Source organism: Anoplopoma fimbria, chromosome 20 (assembly GCF_027596085.1).
Source record: "Anoplopoma fimbria isolate UVic2021 breed Golden Eagle Sablefish chromosome 20, Afim_UVic_2022, whole genome shotgun sequence".
Classification (NCBI taxonomy): Eukaryota; Metazoa; Chordata; class Actinopteri; order Perciformes; family Anoplopomatidae; genus Anoplopoma; species Anoplopoma fimbria.
Genome location: NC_072468.1, coordinates 11,773,636 through 11,794,248, shown reverse-complemented (window position 1 = coordinate 11,794,248; position 20,613 = coordinate 11,773,636). Strand labels below are relative to the sequence as shown.

The following is a 20,613-nucleotide window of genomic DNA, read 5'->3' as shown; positions in this document are numbered from 1 at the left end:
AACGATATAATGAGCAGAATGAAAAATGAAAGTCGGAGAGGAAAATAAGGGGTTGAAGGGAAAAGAGTGACAGAAGGGAGAAAATAAAGAGATTGAGAGTGAGGGGTGGACCTCAGTGCCCAGATACTGGCCCTTGGTTCTCTTTATTGAACCCGGCTTTGCACCTAATTGAGTGTCGGGTTAGACACGCACACACCCAGAGAGCCGTGCATATGCACAGATGCATGCCCATCTCCATCTTCAGCAAATCCTATATGTTGCCCCGAACCCGCAGCGTACGATCCCATTTCAGGGGGAATGACGGTGAGACTATTTTGATACAGCCAGTGCATGCTCTGAAGAGACTAGAGGCACGTCGATGATGATAATCCAGGGCTCATGCTCTCCCTCCGAACAGTATCATTATTAAAACAAGTCTTTTGTTTTTACAAGTTACCCCCCTACACATACAGCGGGGAATAGGGCTGCTGGGAGGAGACAGAAAAAAAAAGAGAACACTCAAGGTTACGTCAGGAAGACTTATTTATCCTTTTTTTTCACACTGATATTTCCCAATCGCTCTGAAACAAAACGCCGCCTCCTAGAAGGCCATGTCAACAACGTTTTTACACTTATTTGGACTTCATGAAAATAGGCTGCTCCTGTCATCGCCGGCAGTTCGAATCCCTGTGATCCAACTGCCTTCTGGGAGCATGGGGTCTGACGCAAATCCCCCCCTCATGGACGCTGAGGCAAAATAAGTGTCATTGGAGGGGAAATAAGTGTCAATTTTCATATCGCTCTGTCACCTCCGTAAACTAATCCCTGGTATGCGGTGCTTTTAGGGTTGTCCAGTCCCAAAAAACGTACCCGTCTAACTTTACTCCCTCCTCTGTGTTTCTCTCCCTCTGGCCCATAATGCAGCTGTTAGCTGGTGGCATAGTCCTGGCTTTGAGAGGTTGCACCCCGCTCAGTTTTCCACCGTTTTCCTGCGCAGCTTTTTGGCTGAAACGTCCCTCTTACTCACAACCTTAACGTCTTCCATCTATTAATCGAGACAAGCTGGAGGAACATGCAGCTTTGCCCTGTCATATACAGGGGCCCATACACTTAGCTCATGGAGATTGTTTTGATAGTCCTTTTTTCATTGTTCCACAATGAAAGCGAAAGAAGGAAGGACGTTTTTTTCTCCTCGCTCTGCGGTTGTCCCAAATGTCTGTAAGGAGATGGGAAGCCTAATGAAAACCCTGAGATGTCTGTTTCAGCGTGGCCCCGGCCCCCTCACTCAAGTACCCATGCCTCTTTGAAGAGGTAACTTATTGGTTTCGAGAGAAATTTCTGCCTGTCTACTTGTCTGCTTCACGGATTGACATCGGGGCAGGAAGAAAGCAGGGAGGGGAACGGCAACAGAGAGAGTGGCTTTTTTCGTCCGTATACGCAGCCTTATTTCTGACATTAAAAACACGTTGTGTCAGCATCAGAGACGCGATAAATAAATCTCGGACTGAACATGAGAAGGTTCTTGTCAATGAAAAACTTCAATGAGCCACAGACGGCCCTCCCTCCACTTCTGGCAGATTTGTGATGATGTTTTAAGTCGATCCAGACTCGTGCCTTCCTCCTTTTTCTTTTGTCTTCCTAAAGGCTCTCTGCTCTTTCTCCGTCGCTCCCTTCAGTCCAGATGCTAACGAGAATATGAAACAGGAGTTAGTTGTGCCGCAATAGGACATCACATTACAGGGATATTTCTGTCTTGTAAGGGATGAGAGGAAAATAAAGATCTGCTCCTCCATAAAACAACATCTCAAGTTAATTTTCACCAAACAACACACACACACACACACACACACACACACACACACACACACACACACACACACACACACACACACACACACACACACACACACATAGTTAGACTCGTCAGGCTTGTCATTACTGGATTCGATTTTTCATTCATCATTCCCTCTTCCTTACACCGTCCGCCGGCTTCTGACAAAATATTATATTTTAAAGAAAATCAGAAGTCTACTGATAGTGTGCCAAGGGTTTTCGCTCCCCTGGTTGTCTGAATAGTAGCCCACTTTTCTGTCACGGGAAATAAGATGGAATCTCAGTCATGTTGGAGGACATGGATGATCCAATTGCAGGATCTGGAAGCCTGGAGTTTCAGGCAAACTTTTTTATTTATTGCTCTCCTATTGGAACCATTGATGGTTTCTCAGAAGGCACCGTTCCACGTCCCACTAAATCCAATATACCATTGGCAGGGTACAGAACCTAAATTGGTGCTTGATCTCAAAGATGTATCGTGCTTTTTAGAAACCTGGCGGGTGGTCGGTATTAGGGCAAATTAGTTAGCTGGCTGAGTTTTGGGAGAGCAGAGTTTTTGTAGATCCAACCTTTAAACATTTAGCGCTGGAACACTTGACTCCAGACTAGCCCCCCCACTGCTTAAAGTAAACTGAGATATAATATGATAACCCCCCAGCAGCCGTGGTTTATGAAACCTTGCCATGGTAAGGGACTTGTAGGCCACTACAATATTTACATTTTTGCCCTTATTCCGAAAAAGACAATAATCCTAATAAGCTGTTTACATGGCTGAAAATGAATATTCCACTAATATTCCCGTTTACATTCAGCCATGCATATATCCTCCGGGGGCAGTGAATTCCAAGTTGACGTCATTCTTGGCTGTGTTTGACTGGTCGATGCCCTAACTGTTGATATCCAAGTCCTTCACAATTTGTAAATATAGGTAAGTTTCTCTTTACAACCGGAAATGTTGGCTTTTCTTTTGGGCATGCATCTCTACTGGAGACTTGCAAACTATTGGTTAGTTGGTTTCTGTTCAATGCACAGAGCAGGTCGTATACAGGAAAGAGGCTGTGTGTTCCAAAGTGCCATAACAAATCCCTATCAAGACTCATATTCCCAAAGCCCTGTAAACATGTCCAAAGAACACTCCTAAAACCCAAATAATAATTAACATATCTCACTCGACTTAATTGGAAAATGCTAAGGCATAAGGCCCAAAGTATATAATGGTGTGAAGAGTGGGATACATAACATATATTATATAATAAATCTGCGAAAGAACAACTCATTTCAAAACTAATTAAACAACTTAACAACATGTTTAAAAAGTCCATGTACGCTCAAAGCAGTGAGCATCACTGCGACTTTAAACAAAATGCACTGTAAGTAGAATGAGCTTTAAAGCACCCACAGCAGAAGCTACTAAGCCACGATTCAGCGACAGCCCCAAATAAATCTGTTTGTGTTTATGTCATCTGGTAGTGTCTGCAGAGCCGGCTCCCCGCTGTGAGCCAAGAGTCCCCATCTAAGGGGAGCGACTAGTGCCGACCGAGCACATAGCTCCGCGTCACGAGGCCATAAATTTCCACTGCGACTCCCGTTTGAAGTGCCTCAGCAGCAACCGAGGAAAAAATAAAAACACGTCACGTCTTGGCTACCGCCACACACAGACACAGTCAGCCCTCTGCAAAGCTGAAGACATAAATATTGATCTCAGTGGATCATTGATAAACAAGAGCTCTCTGCTTGATTTCTCTTTAATACTGTTCCATAAGTTAAGCCTGAGAAAGAGAGCAAGTGTGAGTAGTAGTTTCACAGAGTCAGAGAGAGAGAGAGATAGAGAGAGCAGTAATCCAGAGTTACGTTTCAGTGACGGAGGGGCTGGTTTTAGTGTCATTAGCTGCGGTCTGTCGTTTCGAGCATCTCTCTCGCGGTGGAACCACACTGGCATTCCTTCCTGGCTGCAACTTCAAAGTCAGAATGCCCCCCGTTTCTTGCGCTAACCAAATTTGTCAGGGCAGCATTAGGCCGGGGATCTGGGAGATTGAGAGGCAGGCCCTCTCATCCAGAACTGTGTTTTAATGGCCTATCTCACCGCCGACTAATCATCTCTCTCACAAGTGGCAACGCGGGAATCCTCCATGTCACGGCACATGTTTCTCTATCACTCTCCGCACATCTGTCCTGCCCCCTTTTTTTCCCTCTTATTCTCTCATCGTTCTCACTTCTTCTACAACTCTTTCACTCGGTTTTTGCACTGCAATCCCCCACTACCTCCTCAACCCCACCGCCTGGGCCCATTAGTGTTGCCCAAATTGCTTCCGCATGAAGACTCCTTAATTGTGGTAATTCGGTGGCAGAGAGAACCAAGGGCTTGAATGTGCGGGGAACATGTGTCACTGCTTTAGCGGGCAGACGGGAAGGCAGGCAGCACCTGGAGGGGATGGTAATCATGGAAATTAGACCCCCAGCCTCCGCTACCACCAGCACTTACACCCCATCACTGTCTTAATACCACCACCACCACCACTACCTTACCTCTACCCTGTGTGTGTGTGTGTGTGTGTGTGGACACCTTACACCCCATCACTGTCTTAATCACCACTACCTTTTAAGGCCTTTACACACCGGCAGTGAACCGTTGTTTTTGTCATGAGTACTTTCACGAAAAACGCAAATTTGACGTGATGCAAAAACGACGTAATTTTGTGACGGAAAGAGGTTTGCTTTTTCTGAGCTTGAGCACTGCGAATAAAGGATTCAACCAATCGCATTATGCAGAACGGACCTATTAAAAACGAACAACTAAGCCACAGCTAAACAGTTATTACCAGCCAACAGGAAGAGTGCCGGGCTTTGAAGCAAATTTTACATAAAGGCAAAACGTGTGAATTACAACTTCAGGGTCCGTCACTCTAAAAAACTTTTGCCCATGGACTTAGACATCTGGGAGAAAGAAGGCTGGGAGGCTGGGTTCAAGGGAACAGTAGTGCACTTGCTCTATGGTAGATCCAGGTACTTTTATTTGAATTATACATTCAGAAGTAGAACTTTTTTTTGCTTTGTGTGCCACTGAGCAACTGTCATGGGAATGAACCTCTAACGCTGTACCCAGTTCTCTTTATACCTCCATGGCGCATACCAGATCCACTCCTTCCCTTCTTACCTTTCACAATCAAAGCTATAGACGTAAACTGTTTACCAAAGAGAACACAAATTTGCTCCGAACATTTTGCTGAAAGGAGACGCACTAAAATAACTTAGAGTAGCTTATACAACTGATGCTGCTCTGGGTCAATAGGATCCCGGTTGTTGGTCCTCTGCCTTTGCCGATCTATTCAAACCTTTTATTAAAAAGTGCTGCAACTGTTACAAATTTGCATCGCTGCCAGTATGGATATTCTTTATTTGAAACATTCACAGGCGAGTGCCGTTTTTCCGTCACAACTGTGTAAAGGCCTTTACTCTGTTTTCTCTCCAGTCAACGGCATTGTGAGGGTTCTTTAGTTAAACATCTTGCCTCTGTGTATGCTGCTATGTAGGAATTGACTGTCGATGGAGGTCTTCTACGTACTATAGCAACCCAAACTCTGGCAGTGTGGCTGCACGTGAGTTGGAAATGTTATTTAGCAGTGTAGGCTAGCTATCACTGATCATGTACTGCCCAGTTCCTGTTCCATATATTAAAAAAAAAAAAAAAAAAAAAAAAAAAAAAAAAATATGTATTGCCTTCCTGTGTGTGCAAATGAAGTTTACGGCCCTCAGATTTACTGTTACAGCTTTCATTTATTGATTCAAGGCAGATTTCTGTTATTTCCTAGTTGCTGATAGATAGTGATGCGTCTTCCCTGCACACCTGTGTTCTGCCCGACTGACAAAGTTGCTCTCGTCTCAAATTTAACTGCGGGACAAAACCACTACTGGTTCACCTTGCCTGTTTTCCTGTCCCGCTTTTCTCTGCATGTGTCTGTATTTTTTGCTGTGTGTCAGCACTGGGCACGGCGCCAGCAGACCTCCTGCTCCTACTTACTGCTTCTACTTCAGCCCTTCCTGACTTAGGAGAGACAGTTATTGTTTCTGCATCAGCACTTAATGGCTCAGCTGGCTGCTTTCGGGTCTACCCAACTTGTCCATGTCTACCTCTCTTTCTGTCAGCCCCCCCCCCAGCTGCTGTGGGCCCGTGGCCAGACTCGGAGCTTTTAGCTCTTTAGGTTCTCTTTCCTTCCCTGTCTGTCTTTGTCTTGCTACTTGTCCATTAGGGCTTGGCGATGGTGCACATCCTCTTTTCAGCTGATCGTCGTCACATATAAAACTGATCCTTAATGCATTAATATGTGCTGGGGTCGGGTTGTCTTAAAAGCAGGGGAACTCTTCTCTCAAGACTATAATGTGACTGAGTGGAGTGGAGGTGCTATACATTGAATCATAACACAGCTTTATAGTTTTTTTTAGCACATGCTGTACCTTCTTATCTTTCTATTTGTGCTCATGCGTCACCTTTAGTATTAAAAGACAGTCAGGTTTGTTACGGCTCCTCTGGATGCTTTCTAAAGTTTAAGAACAAGCATTTAAAAAAACTTTTCACGCAGAAAGGAGGACTTCTTCCTTATCTTAACACATTCATTGCATTTCATACGATTTATATGATAACTTACAAAATGTTACTCCTCATTTTTGTGCCTTTCCCTACAAAAGTCCAGCAACACTGTCAATTTCCGCTTGTTACATATATACAGCTTTTTCAAAATAAACTTCCCTCTTCATAGGAAACTGAGTTAGGATTTGGAAAAGATCAACTTTTGGATTAAAATAACCACGGAAGTGCCGCAACTACTTTACGCAAGTTATGTGACAAATAAATCAGAACTGACTTCTCGTTATGAACGATCATCGGCCTCCTGGCTGAAAGATCGCTGGTTGTTAGACCCATCCCGCCCCTGTGTGTGCTTTTGCTTTCTTTATACTTTCTCGGTCATGATCATGTGGATAACATACAAAATAATTTCGTGAGATATCTACAAATTAGAGAGCTTTATTTGTGTTGATTTAGCCAGGAATGCTAGATGAGACCGGCCTGTCTCATGTGAGTGTCCTGCCTATTTGCTAAAGAAAACCCCACTTCCATAGCATTAGAGGTGAAACATTCTTAGTTTTCCTGAGGTATTATCACAAGTGTTTTGCGAATTCAAGCAGACACAAACACTGTGCGTCCTGTTTCAAAATGTAGCTTTGCCTGGTCTGGCGTTATGGGCAGACAACTTTCCCATACCATTCCTCAAAGCAGTAAGAGCAGGACATGTTGGAATGTGTAAAACATGGCAAGTCTGCAGATGTCCCCCACACACACACACACACACCACACACACACACACACACACACACACACACACACACACACACACACACACACACACACACACACACACACACACACACACACACACACACACACACACACCGAGACATGTGCACCCCAACTATTGAGGTATGCAGAAAGCAAAAAAAGCGACCCTCACATCCCATATTGCCCCATCCACCATGTGTGCTTTCTCTCTTTTTTTTTTTTAATCTATTCTGTCTTTCCTTTTCTTTCTGTCCCTCAGTATTTGTTCACTGACTTTCCATCCCTTTTTCCCGCCGTGTTTCCACGCTCATTCACTGCCCTCGGGATAGCAAATCCAGCTGCCCACAGTTGCCCAGTGTTTGATGGAGTGCTGTAGCCTCTGGCCCCTAGCTGTGTGTTTATGTACTTCTTGCACCTGCCCTCACTTGAGGAGTAACAGCACCACACGCATTCACTCACTCATACACTCAATCACACGCAGAAACACACAAACACACACACAAACGTCCAGCTGCAATACACACACACACACACACACACACACACACACACACACACACACACACACACACACACACACACACACACACACACACACACTCACACTAATGCGTCCTGCATACATAAACCAAAGTGAATACCACTTTTAAGTTGATAAACTACCAACCCCTGTGTTTTTCCCTCTTCCTGCGTATCCCTATTTTCTTATTTTATAGTCTAACAGCTGGACAAAACATTGTCCAGAGCCCCCCCACACAACCACCAGCCACCCCAGCAGGTGCACCGTGCCCTTTAGGACATCTACGTGGGCAACGTGGGATAGCGATACCCCTAGTTCCATTTATCAAAGAGTAAATAGAGCAGGGGGGACCGCCCCTGTTGTGTTTCAGATTGATCTTGCACTTTCAACATCTCCATCTTTTCCTGAAAGAATGAAGGGCTCAAGGGAACAGCCAGCGTGAGTGGAGGCCTACTCATCACTGCTGCAAGCATTTTTCCTCCAGGACTGTTTTAAAAAAGGGCAAACGGTCACCAGGTCTGGATATCCACTCTCCACCATATTAGGGTACTTTCAACGTAGTTGGGTCATGTGTTTTTAGGTTCACCGAGACGCACTCGATAATAAAGCCAAATGTCTGGTGCAATACTTTTATGGCATATGTATGTAAGCTATATTGTTTCCAGGCAGGGCAGCCCGGCTTTATGTAGAGTCTATGTCTTTCTCGATCTCTCCCTCTGGTACTGGATCACATCAAATAACCCAAATGTCTGTACGTGCACATATGTGCTTGAGCTTGAACATACATGCCTTTCTGTAAATGGTCGATATGGTAACTGTTTTTCTGGAAAATCATTGGGTATTGCCTAAACTCATCTAAAACATTGAGACATCTAAGACACTGCTTTAACGGTTCTCTGAAACAATATGTATGCTTGGAGGGTCTATGTATGTTGTATGACAACAAAACAAACACAAATAATTCCTTGTGGTTCTTAATAGTGTCATTTTCAAACAGTAACTAAAGGTAAGTGTATGGCTTTACCAATCACTTAAAAACACATTGATATTTCTGCAGGCAATTTACAGTACAGCTGAAATAATCCACCAGATCTACACTTCACATAGAACATCTGTCCTGTAGAGAAGCAGGTAACTGGAGCCACAGAGGGACACGCAGCACTGCTCTGTTTGACCCGCAGATACATTAAGGGGCAGGCGGGGAGACAGAGCGAGGGTTATTAACATCCCCATCTTCCATCAGGGCTGATGGAGGGCCTCTCAGACAGCAGGTGAAGAGGTTGCTGGGTAATTTGTCTGAGAGAGAGAGAGAGACAGGGAGAGGAGGGAAGTCAGCGGTTAGAGATTTTAGCAATTGGCAGTAATTCTCCGGGTTAAATGTGCAGTGTGCACATGCATGTGTCTACTTGATTCAACACTACCTGCTGTTTTGCATTCAAGCTACTATTTGAACTATTAGCTGATTGAGAATAACAGCTGCAAACAGAAATAGGATGTGCACATTTTTGTGTAAAACAACCTTTGCAACCTAAGCAAGTAAAAATTGTAGTAGTGATCTGACCGAACAGTCAGAGGAAAGGGGGGAGAAGATAGGTGGGGAGTAAGAAGAGTTTATTTACAGCCAGAAGAGCTGAATAATACGAAATATTAGACAGGGATTGAGAGAGCAAGTGAATGTGAATGAAAGAAAACTTTAAGATGTCCAGATTTTCCATGATTTACCATCCATGGTGTCCATTAGCTTCAGTTTTTCTTCATCAACTCTCCTGTATTTGTGTTTACATGTGACTTTTAAGTTCCTCTTAACTCCACCGAGCTGTGAACCTAGTCAGAAAGTGCTGCACAGACACTTGTAGGAAATGAAGTGCTATTGCCGTAAAATAAGAAGGGGGATTACTGTGAGAAGTGAAGCCTTACTGGAACAGGTGATGTAAGAATTTTTATGTGCTCACTGGAAGAATGTAGCATGTGATGGATGGGTCCTCCTCTCCTCTCTCAACGGGCGCTTTGGCACCCAAAAACCCCAAAACTCCACAGTATCTTCTAGCCGTCCAGCCGTTCCTCCCTCCTCCTCTTGTTATGTGTTTGAAAAAGCCTCTCACCATAGAAATAACATTGACATATCATGATGATGAGTCTGTAACCCCCCCCCCCCCACACCCACACACACACACACACACACACACACACACACACACACACACACACACACACACACACACACACACACATCATACTCCTTCCTACAGTGCACAAACACTCTCATTTTGGAAAGATGGCAGACGGTGGGTTCTTCCACACACTGTGCTGCCATTAAGAGAACTAATCATAGACCGAGGAGCACTGGAGGCTCCCGTGATGTAATGCTGCTGTTAGGTGAGTTGTAGCTGACACTAAGCTGGATGCTGGTGTGACTGTATTGGATATTGTTTTGGAAAGATATATCCTTTGTATTGGCCCATTACTCACACTCCTAATAGTCCCTGTTATTCAACTGAAAGTCATTCAACCCCGTTGATTTACTGGGAACTTGTAAAACATTTAGAACATGCACTTGACAATTTAAGGTTGTTTTTTTTAATGTATTTTAATACCCTTGCCGAGCACTTTTAAAAAAAAACAACCAAAAAAACGACATAGCTGTGATTGTTGAGACTTTGCTGCATCCAAAAGTCCCATCAGTTTACTGAAAATGTTCTCACAGGAAGCTGTCTAAATCCAGAGGGATCACAATACAAATAAAATGTACCGCTTGTAAATGTTCAGACCCCGTCAGCTTGTTCTCCCAGATAAATACTCACATAGAAATAAAGTATTAAGTCATAAACATTTAAAATGTCCTGAGGACTGACATAAATTGTAGCAGGACCAAAATGTCAGGTGCTGATAAATGCGTATCTTACATGATAGTAAAATATGTTATTTAGATTTGTAGCTTTGGTGGAGAAACTTTTACAGCTTACTATAAAATATAAAAGTGTTTTTTGCATTATGGTATGGAGACACACCAACAGGTTAACCTTGGAAACAGAGGGCACCGCTAGTATCCCGGTGGGAGCTGAGATAAACGCAGCACCCTCCGCCTGGTGTCGGTGATATCAGTGTTCCGGAGCACCTGGTTCCTCAGAACTTTGGGAGGGACAGAGAAGAGGGAAAGAAAGGGGTCAGGGCCAATTAAAGGCCAATCAAGTGTTAAACGAAGCCACGGCGGCAGTGTTTAAACCCTCTGGACTGCACTTCATTTTCACTCTGTTTGTGTTTTTTTGATTTTTTTTATTAGGTGTGAAGTCTCCGGGCCCGTCACCAACTCTCGAGGGCACGGTCCAAAACCTGGAGCTGAAGCTCTGCAGCCGTGCGACGGTGAAATGCGCCTCGGGAACCGTGGGAGCCGTAAAAGTGTGCGCCAGGACCCCAGGTGTGTGCAGCTGTGCCCTGTTAAAACTTTACTGCCTGTGTAGGAGGGAGAGAGCGGGGACCGACTAGACTCTTCTTTGACTTTCTTTTTAAATCCTACTTTTACACACTTCACTCTCTTTCTCCCGCTCTATCTTCATCTTGATTTCCTTCCAGCTCTGAAATTCGGTTGCTGTTTTTTTCTCCCGGGGGTGCTGTCATTGGTCTCTGGCCATGTCTTTGATGGCAAGGATGTTATTGGAGCTAGTGTCACAGCAAGGGGGTTCACGGGGTCAAACTGCACACATGATGTCAGGCAGATTGTAAGATCTATTGCAGCTGTCAATATAGAAATACCCCAAAAAAAGCATGTGTAGTTAATTTTCTTATTTCAAAATTAACATCTACAGGGGATGCCTAAAAGAATGTACACATATGAAAAGACAAGTTGTACTTTCCATCACGTTCCTGTTGGTCAGCTTTACCTTGTAACTACTTTTTTGTTTGTTTGATACATCCGGTTATGATTTCAAGTCTGTTTCTGCAGCACTGTAATAATCATTTTAGCATTTTTCCCTCAGATTTCATCTGAAATTTTGTCATGGATGATGTGCCGTCTGATACCTGTCTTGTGTTGCTTTGAAGGCCCAAACTGTTGGACTATGTGCAGATGAATGCTGGAATTTATGTTAACAAAGCTACTTTAATATCAAAACCCTTTAAGTACAAAGCGTTTTCAATATTTGGTGTATTATTTTTTGTTTAAGACACTAAAAGACAGTTTACGTATGGCAATTTTGGATTTATTTTATTTGTAATCCGCGAAGCAATAAAGCCAATAACTTTGAACATGATTATTTCTTTAAAAATGTGGAACACTGTGGGAGATACATTGTATTAATTAACCCTCAACTCTTGTGTCTTAGGTTCGGGAGAGGTCGTTAAGGAGAAGCTGGTTCCTCTGATTCAAGGCCCGTCTGACACCAAAGAACTCCACATGAGCCGCTGGCTCAATGAGATACGCAAACCTGAATCTCTGCTGGCTCCTGACCTGCTGGCCTTTTCTGTTCAGGTCCCTCAGCAAGGAGGCGACTGCAGGAACTCAGGTAGAGGCTTCTGAAATGATGCAACATGTCACAAGTGCATGCTTTACAGGCTCCTCTCCTCTCCTATCCTCTGTCCTCTGTCCTCAGTCCTCAGTCCTCTATCCTTTCTACCCCTCCCCTCTCCTCTCCTCTCCTCTCCTCTCCTCCTCTCCTCTCCTCTCTCTTTCCCCTGCATCTATCATGGCACAATGCTCTGTGGATTTCTTACTCGATCTGTGTATTTTTGAAATCGCCACTCCGCATTGATATATCATTTTTTCTAGCTGATTTTCCGGTCGTGGTTGTGGTGTGTGGACTTGTGACAGGCACTAATAGTCCATATTCCATCTCAATTATTGGTGATCTAATGCGAGAGTCCTGGTTTGTTTGGGCCGTCATATTTTCCTTCCCCCTTTAATGTCACGCAATGCCCCTCTTCAGTTATTTGTTTAGTAAAGCCGATAAGTGTTTTCCACTCCCGTATCCTTGAGGCAGGGTTGGCAATGCGGCTCCTCTTTACAGGCAGCATGCGTTCTCTAAACAGCAGTTAGTCTCTGTCAGCGCCGGGCCCTGCTGGCTAACAACAGTTAACCACTCTGAAGATTGCTGTGGAAGGCTGCGCTGATGTCAGGTTGCAGTTTTTGATTGCGTCCTTAGACCACAGATTATATTTCTGGTGTGTGGGTGCATGCGTGTTTGTTTAACATGGAGGGCCTGGGATTATTCAGTAGCCCTGCAATTCTGATTCCAAAGCTCAGAGTTCTGTAGTGCTTGATTTAGTCGACCTTTTACTTAGATATTTAGTGACAACAACTCTGTGCAATCTTCAGCAGTAGCCATGTTTGTCTCCCGTGATCTCTCAAGCCAAAAGGGCTCCTGTGGAGCATTCTTCTGCGAATGAGGACATGGATATCAGTATGTCATCACTAGCCTCTCCTCCCCACCTGCAACTGTAACTACTTCTCTTATCGGGCAGCTCTACTGCGCTCCCAGGGAAGATTGATGCCTTTGGAAGTACATGTACTTGACAGTCTCTAAAAGGTGAGTCTCTTAAAGTACACTCTGGGCTGTTATCCCAGCAGAACATCAGATCCATGAGAAGCCAAGGGTGACAATGTAAAGCAATACAGGTCCAGTATTTTCTCTTCTGAGTCATAACTATACATCACTTTTTACACAGTGCTGCGGAGATTCATCGTGTGGCCTTGAGTTGCGTTAAAAAAACCAACCTGAACTTGAGTCGTATCAGGCCCCGTGGCCCTTAAACATGTCAGCGCGGAGACGGAGATAGAGCTGGCCCTCAGGTGGTTTCAAACTGCGAGGAGAAGATACAGCTGTAGCTCGGAGCGAAGTGAAGTAAGAAGATAAGTACGGTTTAGAGACAATGGATTTGGGAGTTCAGCCCCTACCAGGGACTCCATACTCCTGCTGTTTGAATGTCAGCCCCAGTCAATCACTGTCCCATTGCTAGTGAACAGAGGGCCAGGACAATGCTATAAATTTAAAAAGCAAGGCAGGGAAAAGCTTACATTTCATAGGCAACTCACGGTTTGACGAATGCGAGGACGGTCGTCGAATAAATATCCTGCGAGTTGCAACGACACGAGAGTAGATTTTAAAAGCAACGCTGTGTTTTCTGACGCGGGGGCTAGTTCCACCCTTCACAGCCTTTCACAGACACAGACAGAGACGGATACTTTTAGGAAACTCTGGTGAATTCTATTTAGTGCACCGCCTCAGACTATTACTTTGATTTAGGGAGCATATTATTTCAGCGAAGCAATGGCTCATAAAGACAGTACATATTTTTGAATATTAAAACCTGATCTGAACACAAACCAGAAGACTGAAAGGAAGCGAAAAAGAGGGGGGAGAGGGAAAGAAGATGAAGGTGGAAAGGGAGGCGGGGGGGCTGACTCCCAGAAGCACTGGATATATCTCCAGCAGATGTGGAGCAGTGGAGGCCTGCACTCCTTCTCATCACTGCCTCAAAGCGCTCCCCCTCTTCTGTGTTTAATGTTCTTTGTTTCTCTCCCTTTTTCTCTCTTGCTCTCTGCCTGCTTGTCTATTTTGTCTCTTAACCTCGTTTGTTGCTTTTAATCTCAAATCTAGAATACTCACGCTGTCTGTCTCTCCCTTCTTTCTATTCTTCCAGCATGCATCTCTGTTCCTTTTTTTGTTTCTTAGAAGTATGTCGAGGCATTAATTCCTCATGGCTGGTGGGAGGCACAAAGGGACAAACCTTGAATAAAGAGCAATTTGAAGGAAGATTTTCACTTTTTACATGTGTCATACAAAGCGCTGCAGAACAGCTGACACACACACACCCACCCACAGAAAGAGTACTTCTGCCAGAAATCTCTCTTTTATCTGCAATATACCTGTCAATACAGTCAAAGCTGGAGACAGCAGCACTGCTTGACAGTAACAATATCACCAGACTGGAACGTTTCTCTCTGTGTGCACGCATGTGTGTGTTGCGTCAAACACGCTGTTGAAGGAAGAGCTGGCAAAGTTACTGTGTGTGTGTGTGTGTGTGTGTGTGTGTGTGTGTGTGTGTGTGTGTGTGTGTGTGTGTGTGTGTGTGTGTGTGTGTGTGTGTGTGTGTGTGTGTGTGTGTGTGTGTGTGTGTGTGTGTGTGTGTGTGTGTGTGCGCGCACAGGCTTTTTTGGGTGTCTACTTATAGGCCTGTGTTTTGCGGTCAGGCTTACATCAAAGCTCTTGGTCTGTCCACATGTCCCATGTCCCCGCTGTCATCCGGAGGGTGACTGGGAGCCTGTTAGAGCAGTGCTAATGGAATGATGGATGCAACGCCTCATTCAGCCGGAGATGAAAGGTGGAGCAGCACCACTCCAAATGGGCTGCACCCTTTCGCTCCCAAAGGGCCTGAGTCGAGGCGCTCAACGTTTTTTTTTTTTTTTTGTGATCATGACATTTCTGAATTGCTGGAGCACTTGGCCTCAGCATCAAACGCATTTTATTCCTCCCATGTGGCTCCGTTGATTTCATTTAGCGAATTCTTAAAGCGTGATCGTTATAAATGGAGCGTAGGGCCGGTTGAGGAAGATAAAAGCTCACTCTGTACACCATAGGCATGCCTAAAACATTAAGATATAATGAGCAGCAATCGACTTTAATATTCCATTTTTCATTTGATTAGTCGCTTCTGGTTTTCCTAGGGATGCAACGCGGAAGCACAGCAGTGCTGTGGTATCCGTCCAACTCACAAAGCATAATGTTTATTTAAAACAAGCCACCAGCGTGTCGTCACACTGCTTTCACGTATGTGTTCCTTATATTTGGGGGAGGCGATCGACTGCGGTTGATTCTAAGTGGACGGAAGCCTCGCCTTCAGTGTTTCCCCACCGGTCGTGAATGTGTGATCCCTGTGTTGTCTCATTTCTTAGAGGTCGTGACAGGCTCTGGAAATTGCCAGTACTTTCCTTATGGATCCTTTAATTCATCCCAGAGGCCATTCCCTCCATGTCCTACATTTGCCTCTTTTTAAGAGCCCAGAAAGGCACCAAAGCTTCTCAGGTCTCGTCTGATACAATACAGTTGGTCCAGATTCTTCACTAACGGCCAAGTAATGGTAGTTTAGTTAATCGACTGTGTGTTCCCGCATTTTAACGGCAGCTCTCTCTGTCGCTCTCTCGTTTCTTTCAAATACGGCCAATGCCATCTGTTTTCTGTCTAATTGTTTACCAGTGAAAACGAAAATTCCAGCTTACTTAGAAAATTAAGAGATTGGGTCGGTTGGCTCGGGGATGGTGGTCGGTGGGAGTCCCCATACACTTGTAGAACTCCTGCGGATCCGGACCAATGTGTTTTCGTTCAACGGATTTGAGGTTGGAACATTCTAATAAATTAAACACAATTAAAGGCGTGGGGTTTAACGCAGAAGAACTTAGCAGCCCTACTTTGAAATACCCTCTTTTATAGATCCAAAGGCGTATAACAATTTCATATCTTGCCATTAACCCTTCGCATCACAACGTGACAGTCCCAGATGATTCCTCCTAATTGAGCAGCTGTGGCTTTAAAAGAACCAAAAGTGATTCATGCATGCGCTCCGTTATGACCCAACGAATAATGAGAAATCAATGACATTATTAAGCGAGGGATGGAGCAAAACAGGAGAAGAAAGCAAGGCCGCTGCAGACCTCGGAGTGAGGTGGTTGCTTTTACAGCGGGCAGGGATCCAGGTCGGCAGGCTGGATCAGAGGGGCACAGGTTAGTCTTCCACAAGGGCCCAGCTGAGAGCCAGGGACATGTCATCCTGCACTAGCACACCCTGGCCTGATGCCTGTGATCCTCAACCCGTATTAGATCTATAAAGTATTTGTGGATTTAATCAGAGTTCGAGCAGCACCGTAAAGATCACAAGGACCAGACATCCTTGAACGTGTCATTCCGAGTAACCTCCTGAGTGTAAATTATCCCTACCGCTCAAAAGACAGCTTGATCATCTCGATCCCCGGACAGTGGCTGGCTGGCTGGCTGGTTGGCTGGCTGGCTGACTGGCTGACTATCCTCCTTGGCTTGGTCTTGGGCCTGTCACTGCTGATGGATGGAAATGACTAACAGGCCCTCGGACGGGGCCAGTGTGAGGGAGTAGAGGGGCCAGAGGGCGTGCGAGGAGCCAGGCTTTATGCCGAACAACAGGGTGAGCGGCAGCCTGCAGGTGTTCCCCCCCACAACCACCACCACCACCACCCTCCACCACCCGGACTTACACCAGGGGAGGGAGGAGGGACCAACGGGTCGGGTGGGCTTTATGATCACAGAGAAGACAAAAAAGTGAGAGAGAGTGAGGGATAGCATGTGTTTTCCCCAGGCACGCCAGCAGCTGCGAGACAATGATTTATGCTTTTCTCAGAACTCTGGGATCTCAAAATGTTACATTTAATCAAGCGCACTGAGAGCAGAGCAAATGTTAAAGATGTTCCCCATAAAGCCTTGCAGTTTTGATCTCTTTACCATGCCATGGGAGCTGTGGGAATAGGGGAACAAAGTGATCTTTAATCTTAATTTAAACATATTGGAGGGAATTATGAAAACTACATGGAATTAATCCTTGGAGAATTCCCGGGCGCCATAATACTGAACATATTTCGTTCCCTAATAGATATTAAAGCTGTTTTCTCCTCAATTACTGTTCATATTAGACGGATGGAAGGAGGGAAATGTTCCAGAGTTGGAAGTTTTATACAGAATTTAAGTACTTCTCAACGCTGAACTACTTTGTTTACACTGTGACATAATGAATCTACAGTTTTTAAAGAAAACAAAATATGTTCCCATTGGTAGTTAGTGTCAATACTTACACTAATTCAGAAAAACAGTTTGATTTAGAAACATGAGTTTGAGTATCTATCTAGATATTTATGTGTGGGAGACCTGTCCACAGCAGTCAGAAACAGGTGGGATCTTACAGTACAGTCCGGGCGGTAGGCCCAAAAAGGACTAATGAGAGCAGGTGGGAATGAAGCGCCACCTGACTTTGATCTGACTGTTTCACACATACACACACACATGCACGCACCACGCTCACATGCATATGCTTGGAAACACTTGCCACACATGATCTCCCCGCCTCGCCTCCTGAAGCTGTGGCCTGTGAGCGGGTTGCACCGACACCGTAGATGGGGTGTGAATTTTGGGATCTCCCCTGGTAGCCTCCTCCATTACAATCTTTCAAAGGCCTGCCGTGCTTTCGTACGTCCATCTATCATGCTCCTTTTCCCCTCCTTTGCATGTGTTCACTCACTCCATTGAGTGTTAAATCAACAGTCTGGCTTTGTCTCAGGCAGCAGCTTGATGGCTTTAAGCTGCTCGCCTGAACTTTCTCTGGCTGATGGACCTACAGTAGACCAAACGGTACTAAAAATACATTTATTTTACATCCTTGTGAGAAAACACGAGAGGCAATTTCTTCAGCTAGTCTTGTAAGTAATGTGATCAGCTTTGTAGCTGTTAGGAACTGACCAAAACCTTTTTGAACATGTATTTGAGACAAATACTTACATAAGAGTGTGACTGTGAAATAATATATATAAATATAGATATACTCTCCAGGTTTTGCAGCATACAAATTAAAATGGGTCCCTTCTCAATGTTAAATTTAATTCAGGTGCATGAAACTGGACCTTAAGGGGCTGTTCCATTTGTTTATTTGCTCAAGCACTTCATAACTTCCTCCACAGTCCGTTTAATCTTCAAGGCGGCCGCTCTCATCGTGTCTCGTCAGTCAGTGTGTGTGAAGCGGAGCAGGTAATGCAGAGATTAGACCCGAGGGAACCCACTCAGAGCCGGCTATTGAGGTCAATCACGGCCCATTACTGGAGCTGTTCATCTGTGAAGTGTCGAGCTACTTAGGCCACTCTCACAGTGCTTAAATCCTGGCTGGAGTGTGAGGCTGAGGGGCCGGGGGCAGCAACTGGGTACAAGGGGACGAGGGCTGAGGCTAGAGAAGACGGGGTTGGTTCGGAGTGTGTCCGGGGTTAAAGTCGCCGTTCAGGCTAGCCTTCTCCCTTACATGATATCACTGCTCCCATGCGACCTCTTGGCAGAGGCCATTTTACGTCTTTCTTGATTCTGTTTATCTCAGTTGCAGATTTCAAAATGGACAGAGGCTTGGGTTTGTGCTGGAGAGTAGATGGAAGCAAATGAGGCTTTAATGATTCCCTCTGGGGGAAAGTTGGTCATAGCAACAGTAAAGAAACAGAGTGCACCAAACAGAAATTGAAATATAAATAATAAATTGGGAAGTCAGGGAGTGTCAAACATAACAGCTAACAGCTAGCAACGCCAGGACAAATATCGTAAACATTAATCAATGAAAAAAATGTTAGTGATTTATATCATGTTATCAGGCAGTTGTAATAAAGCAGGGAGGTTAAGCAGTTTCTTGGTCCAGGACAGGCTGGAGCTTACTGCAGCTTAGGGGAACACAGTGGTCAAAATACAGGTTTTTTTCTGCTGTTAGCTGTCAGTGTTGGGCATCACGGTGGTGTGTAAGTGAGTCGGATAGAGATGAGGATTTAGCCTTTGAGTGTGAAGAGAGGTCTTTCTGGGTCACCTCCGTTCTACTTCTAAAAGCTCTCGTCCATGTAGGGCGGGGTCAGAGGGAAGGAAAAGAGAAGATTTTTTTTTTTACCGTGTGAAAGTGTAGCCGATATTAGCTCATCAGCTTCATTAAAAAGAGTTCTATGAAGACCTAATGGCTGCATTTAAGATGGCCTCTCTTCTCGCATTTCGCATGCACTAATGCAATGCCTTTAAAGATGCCACGCATGTACTGAACCTTTTTCATCAAGTTTAACGTTTTCTTACAAGTTGTTCGCTAAATACCCCCCCGAAATCTCTATAAAGTACTGAGATGGACACTTGTGAAAGCAGCTGTCTGCCAGCTCACATGAGACATACGGTACTATGCGTCAGATTTTTTTTAAAGCTTAGGTTTCCTTGATAACTCTAATGTCATCTTTAAGAGGGCCCCGTTAATAGGTCACGTCAATTTCAAGCCAGCAGGCCTCTTTTACATGTTTTTATCCAGGTATTTTAGCTAGGGTTCTTTTCTTTGCTGCTGTTTGATGGGATGGCAGCATTACAGCTGTGGATGGAAAAGAGGACCAGATAGTCAATCAACAAGGCAGGATCTGTTATTGGCCATCACATAGCAGAGAACCAGAAGGAGGCTTGGTAGTGTTCTGTCACGGGACGACCATCCTCTGCACAGTACCTTCATGAAGCAGTATTGCCTAAATGATCCACTGAAAGGTCTTCTGTTCCTGCAGCAGTTTGGATTTACAAGGCAGTGCTTTCCACTATTATTCTACGATTTATTCATTCACTGAATGTAGCAACTACTTACTCTGTTGTCTTCTGCATGCCGTTTGCGTGGTTGCACATTGGCAAATCTGCACTTTAGTTTTTATGATTTTTCCTTATTCATGAACTGTGTACTTGGCTTTGAATGGCCCTTGTTGCAATCTTACTGTAAGTAAGAAGTGGACGTAGTCGTCGTGGCTTCAGCCACTGGTTTGTGGACTGCCATTTTTAAGCCTTAAATTTGGCATTTTGGCCATCGCCATCTTGTTTTTTTTGCAACCAGTGAACGAAAGTGACCACATTTGTACTGCAGAGGATTTACGCCATGGTAGAGACAGCGTCAATCACTGTGTAACCCCGCACTAAAGCATTCCCTGCTTTATGGTCTGTTTGACTCTAAATGGACCATAATTCACTAAATGAACATCATGCTGTATTGAAGAAGACTGAAAACTAGAGATTGATGTTTACAATGTTTACTGAGGGAATAAATCAAGAGAGAAGTAGAGTCATTTTCTCATAGACTTCTATACAACCAGAGGAGTCGCCCCCTGATGGTCAGTAGAGAGAGTGCAAGTCTAAGGCACTTCCTCATCGGCCTCACTATTCAGACCCAGAGGCTGCCTCCTGGTTGCAAT

General features: G+C 44.7%; 1 protein-coding gene across 1 annotated transcript in view; it reads left to right on the top strand.

Annotated features, from left to right (window-relative positions):
* LOC129110086 (intermembrane lipid transfer protein VPS13B-like) overlaps nucleotides 1-20,613 on the top strand; it is a 328,960-nt gene that overhangs the window by 77,764 nt on the left and 230,583 nt on the right. The window contains 2 exon segments of the mRNA XM_054622236.1: nucleotides 10,945-11,079; nucleotides 11,984-12,163. Of these exon segments, the coding sequence (XP_054478211.1) occupies nucleotides 10,945-11,079; nucleotides 11,984-12,163 (315 nt within the window).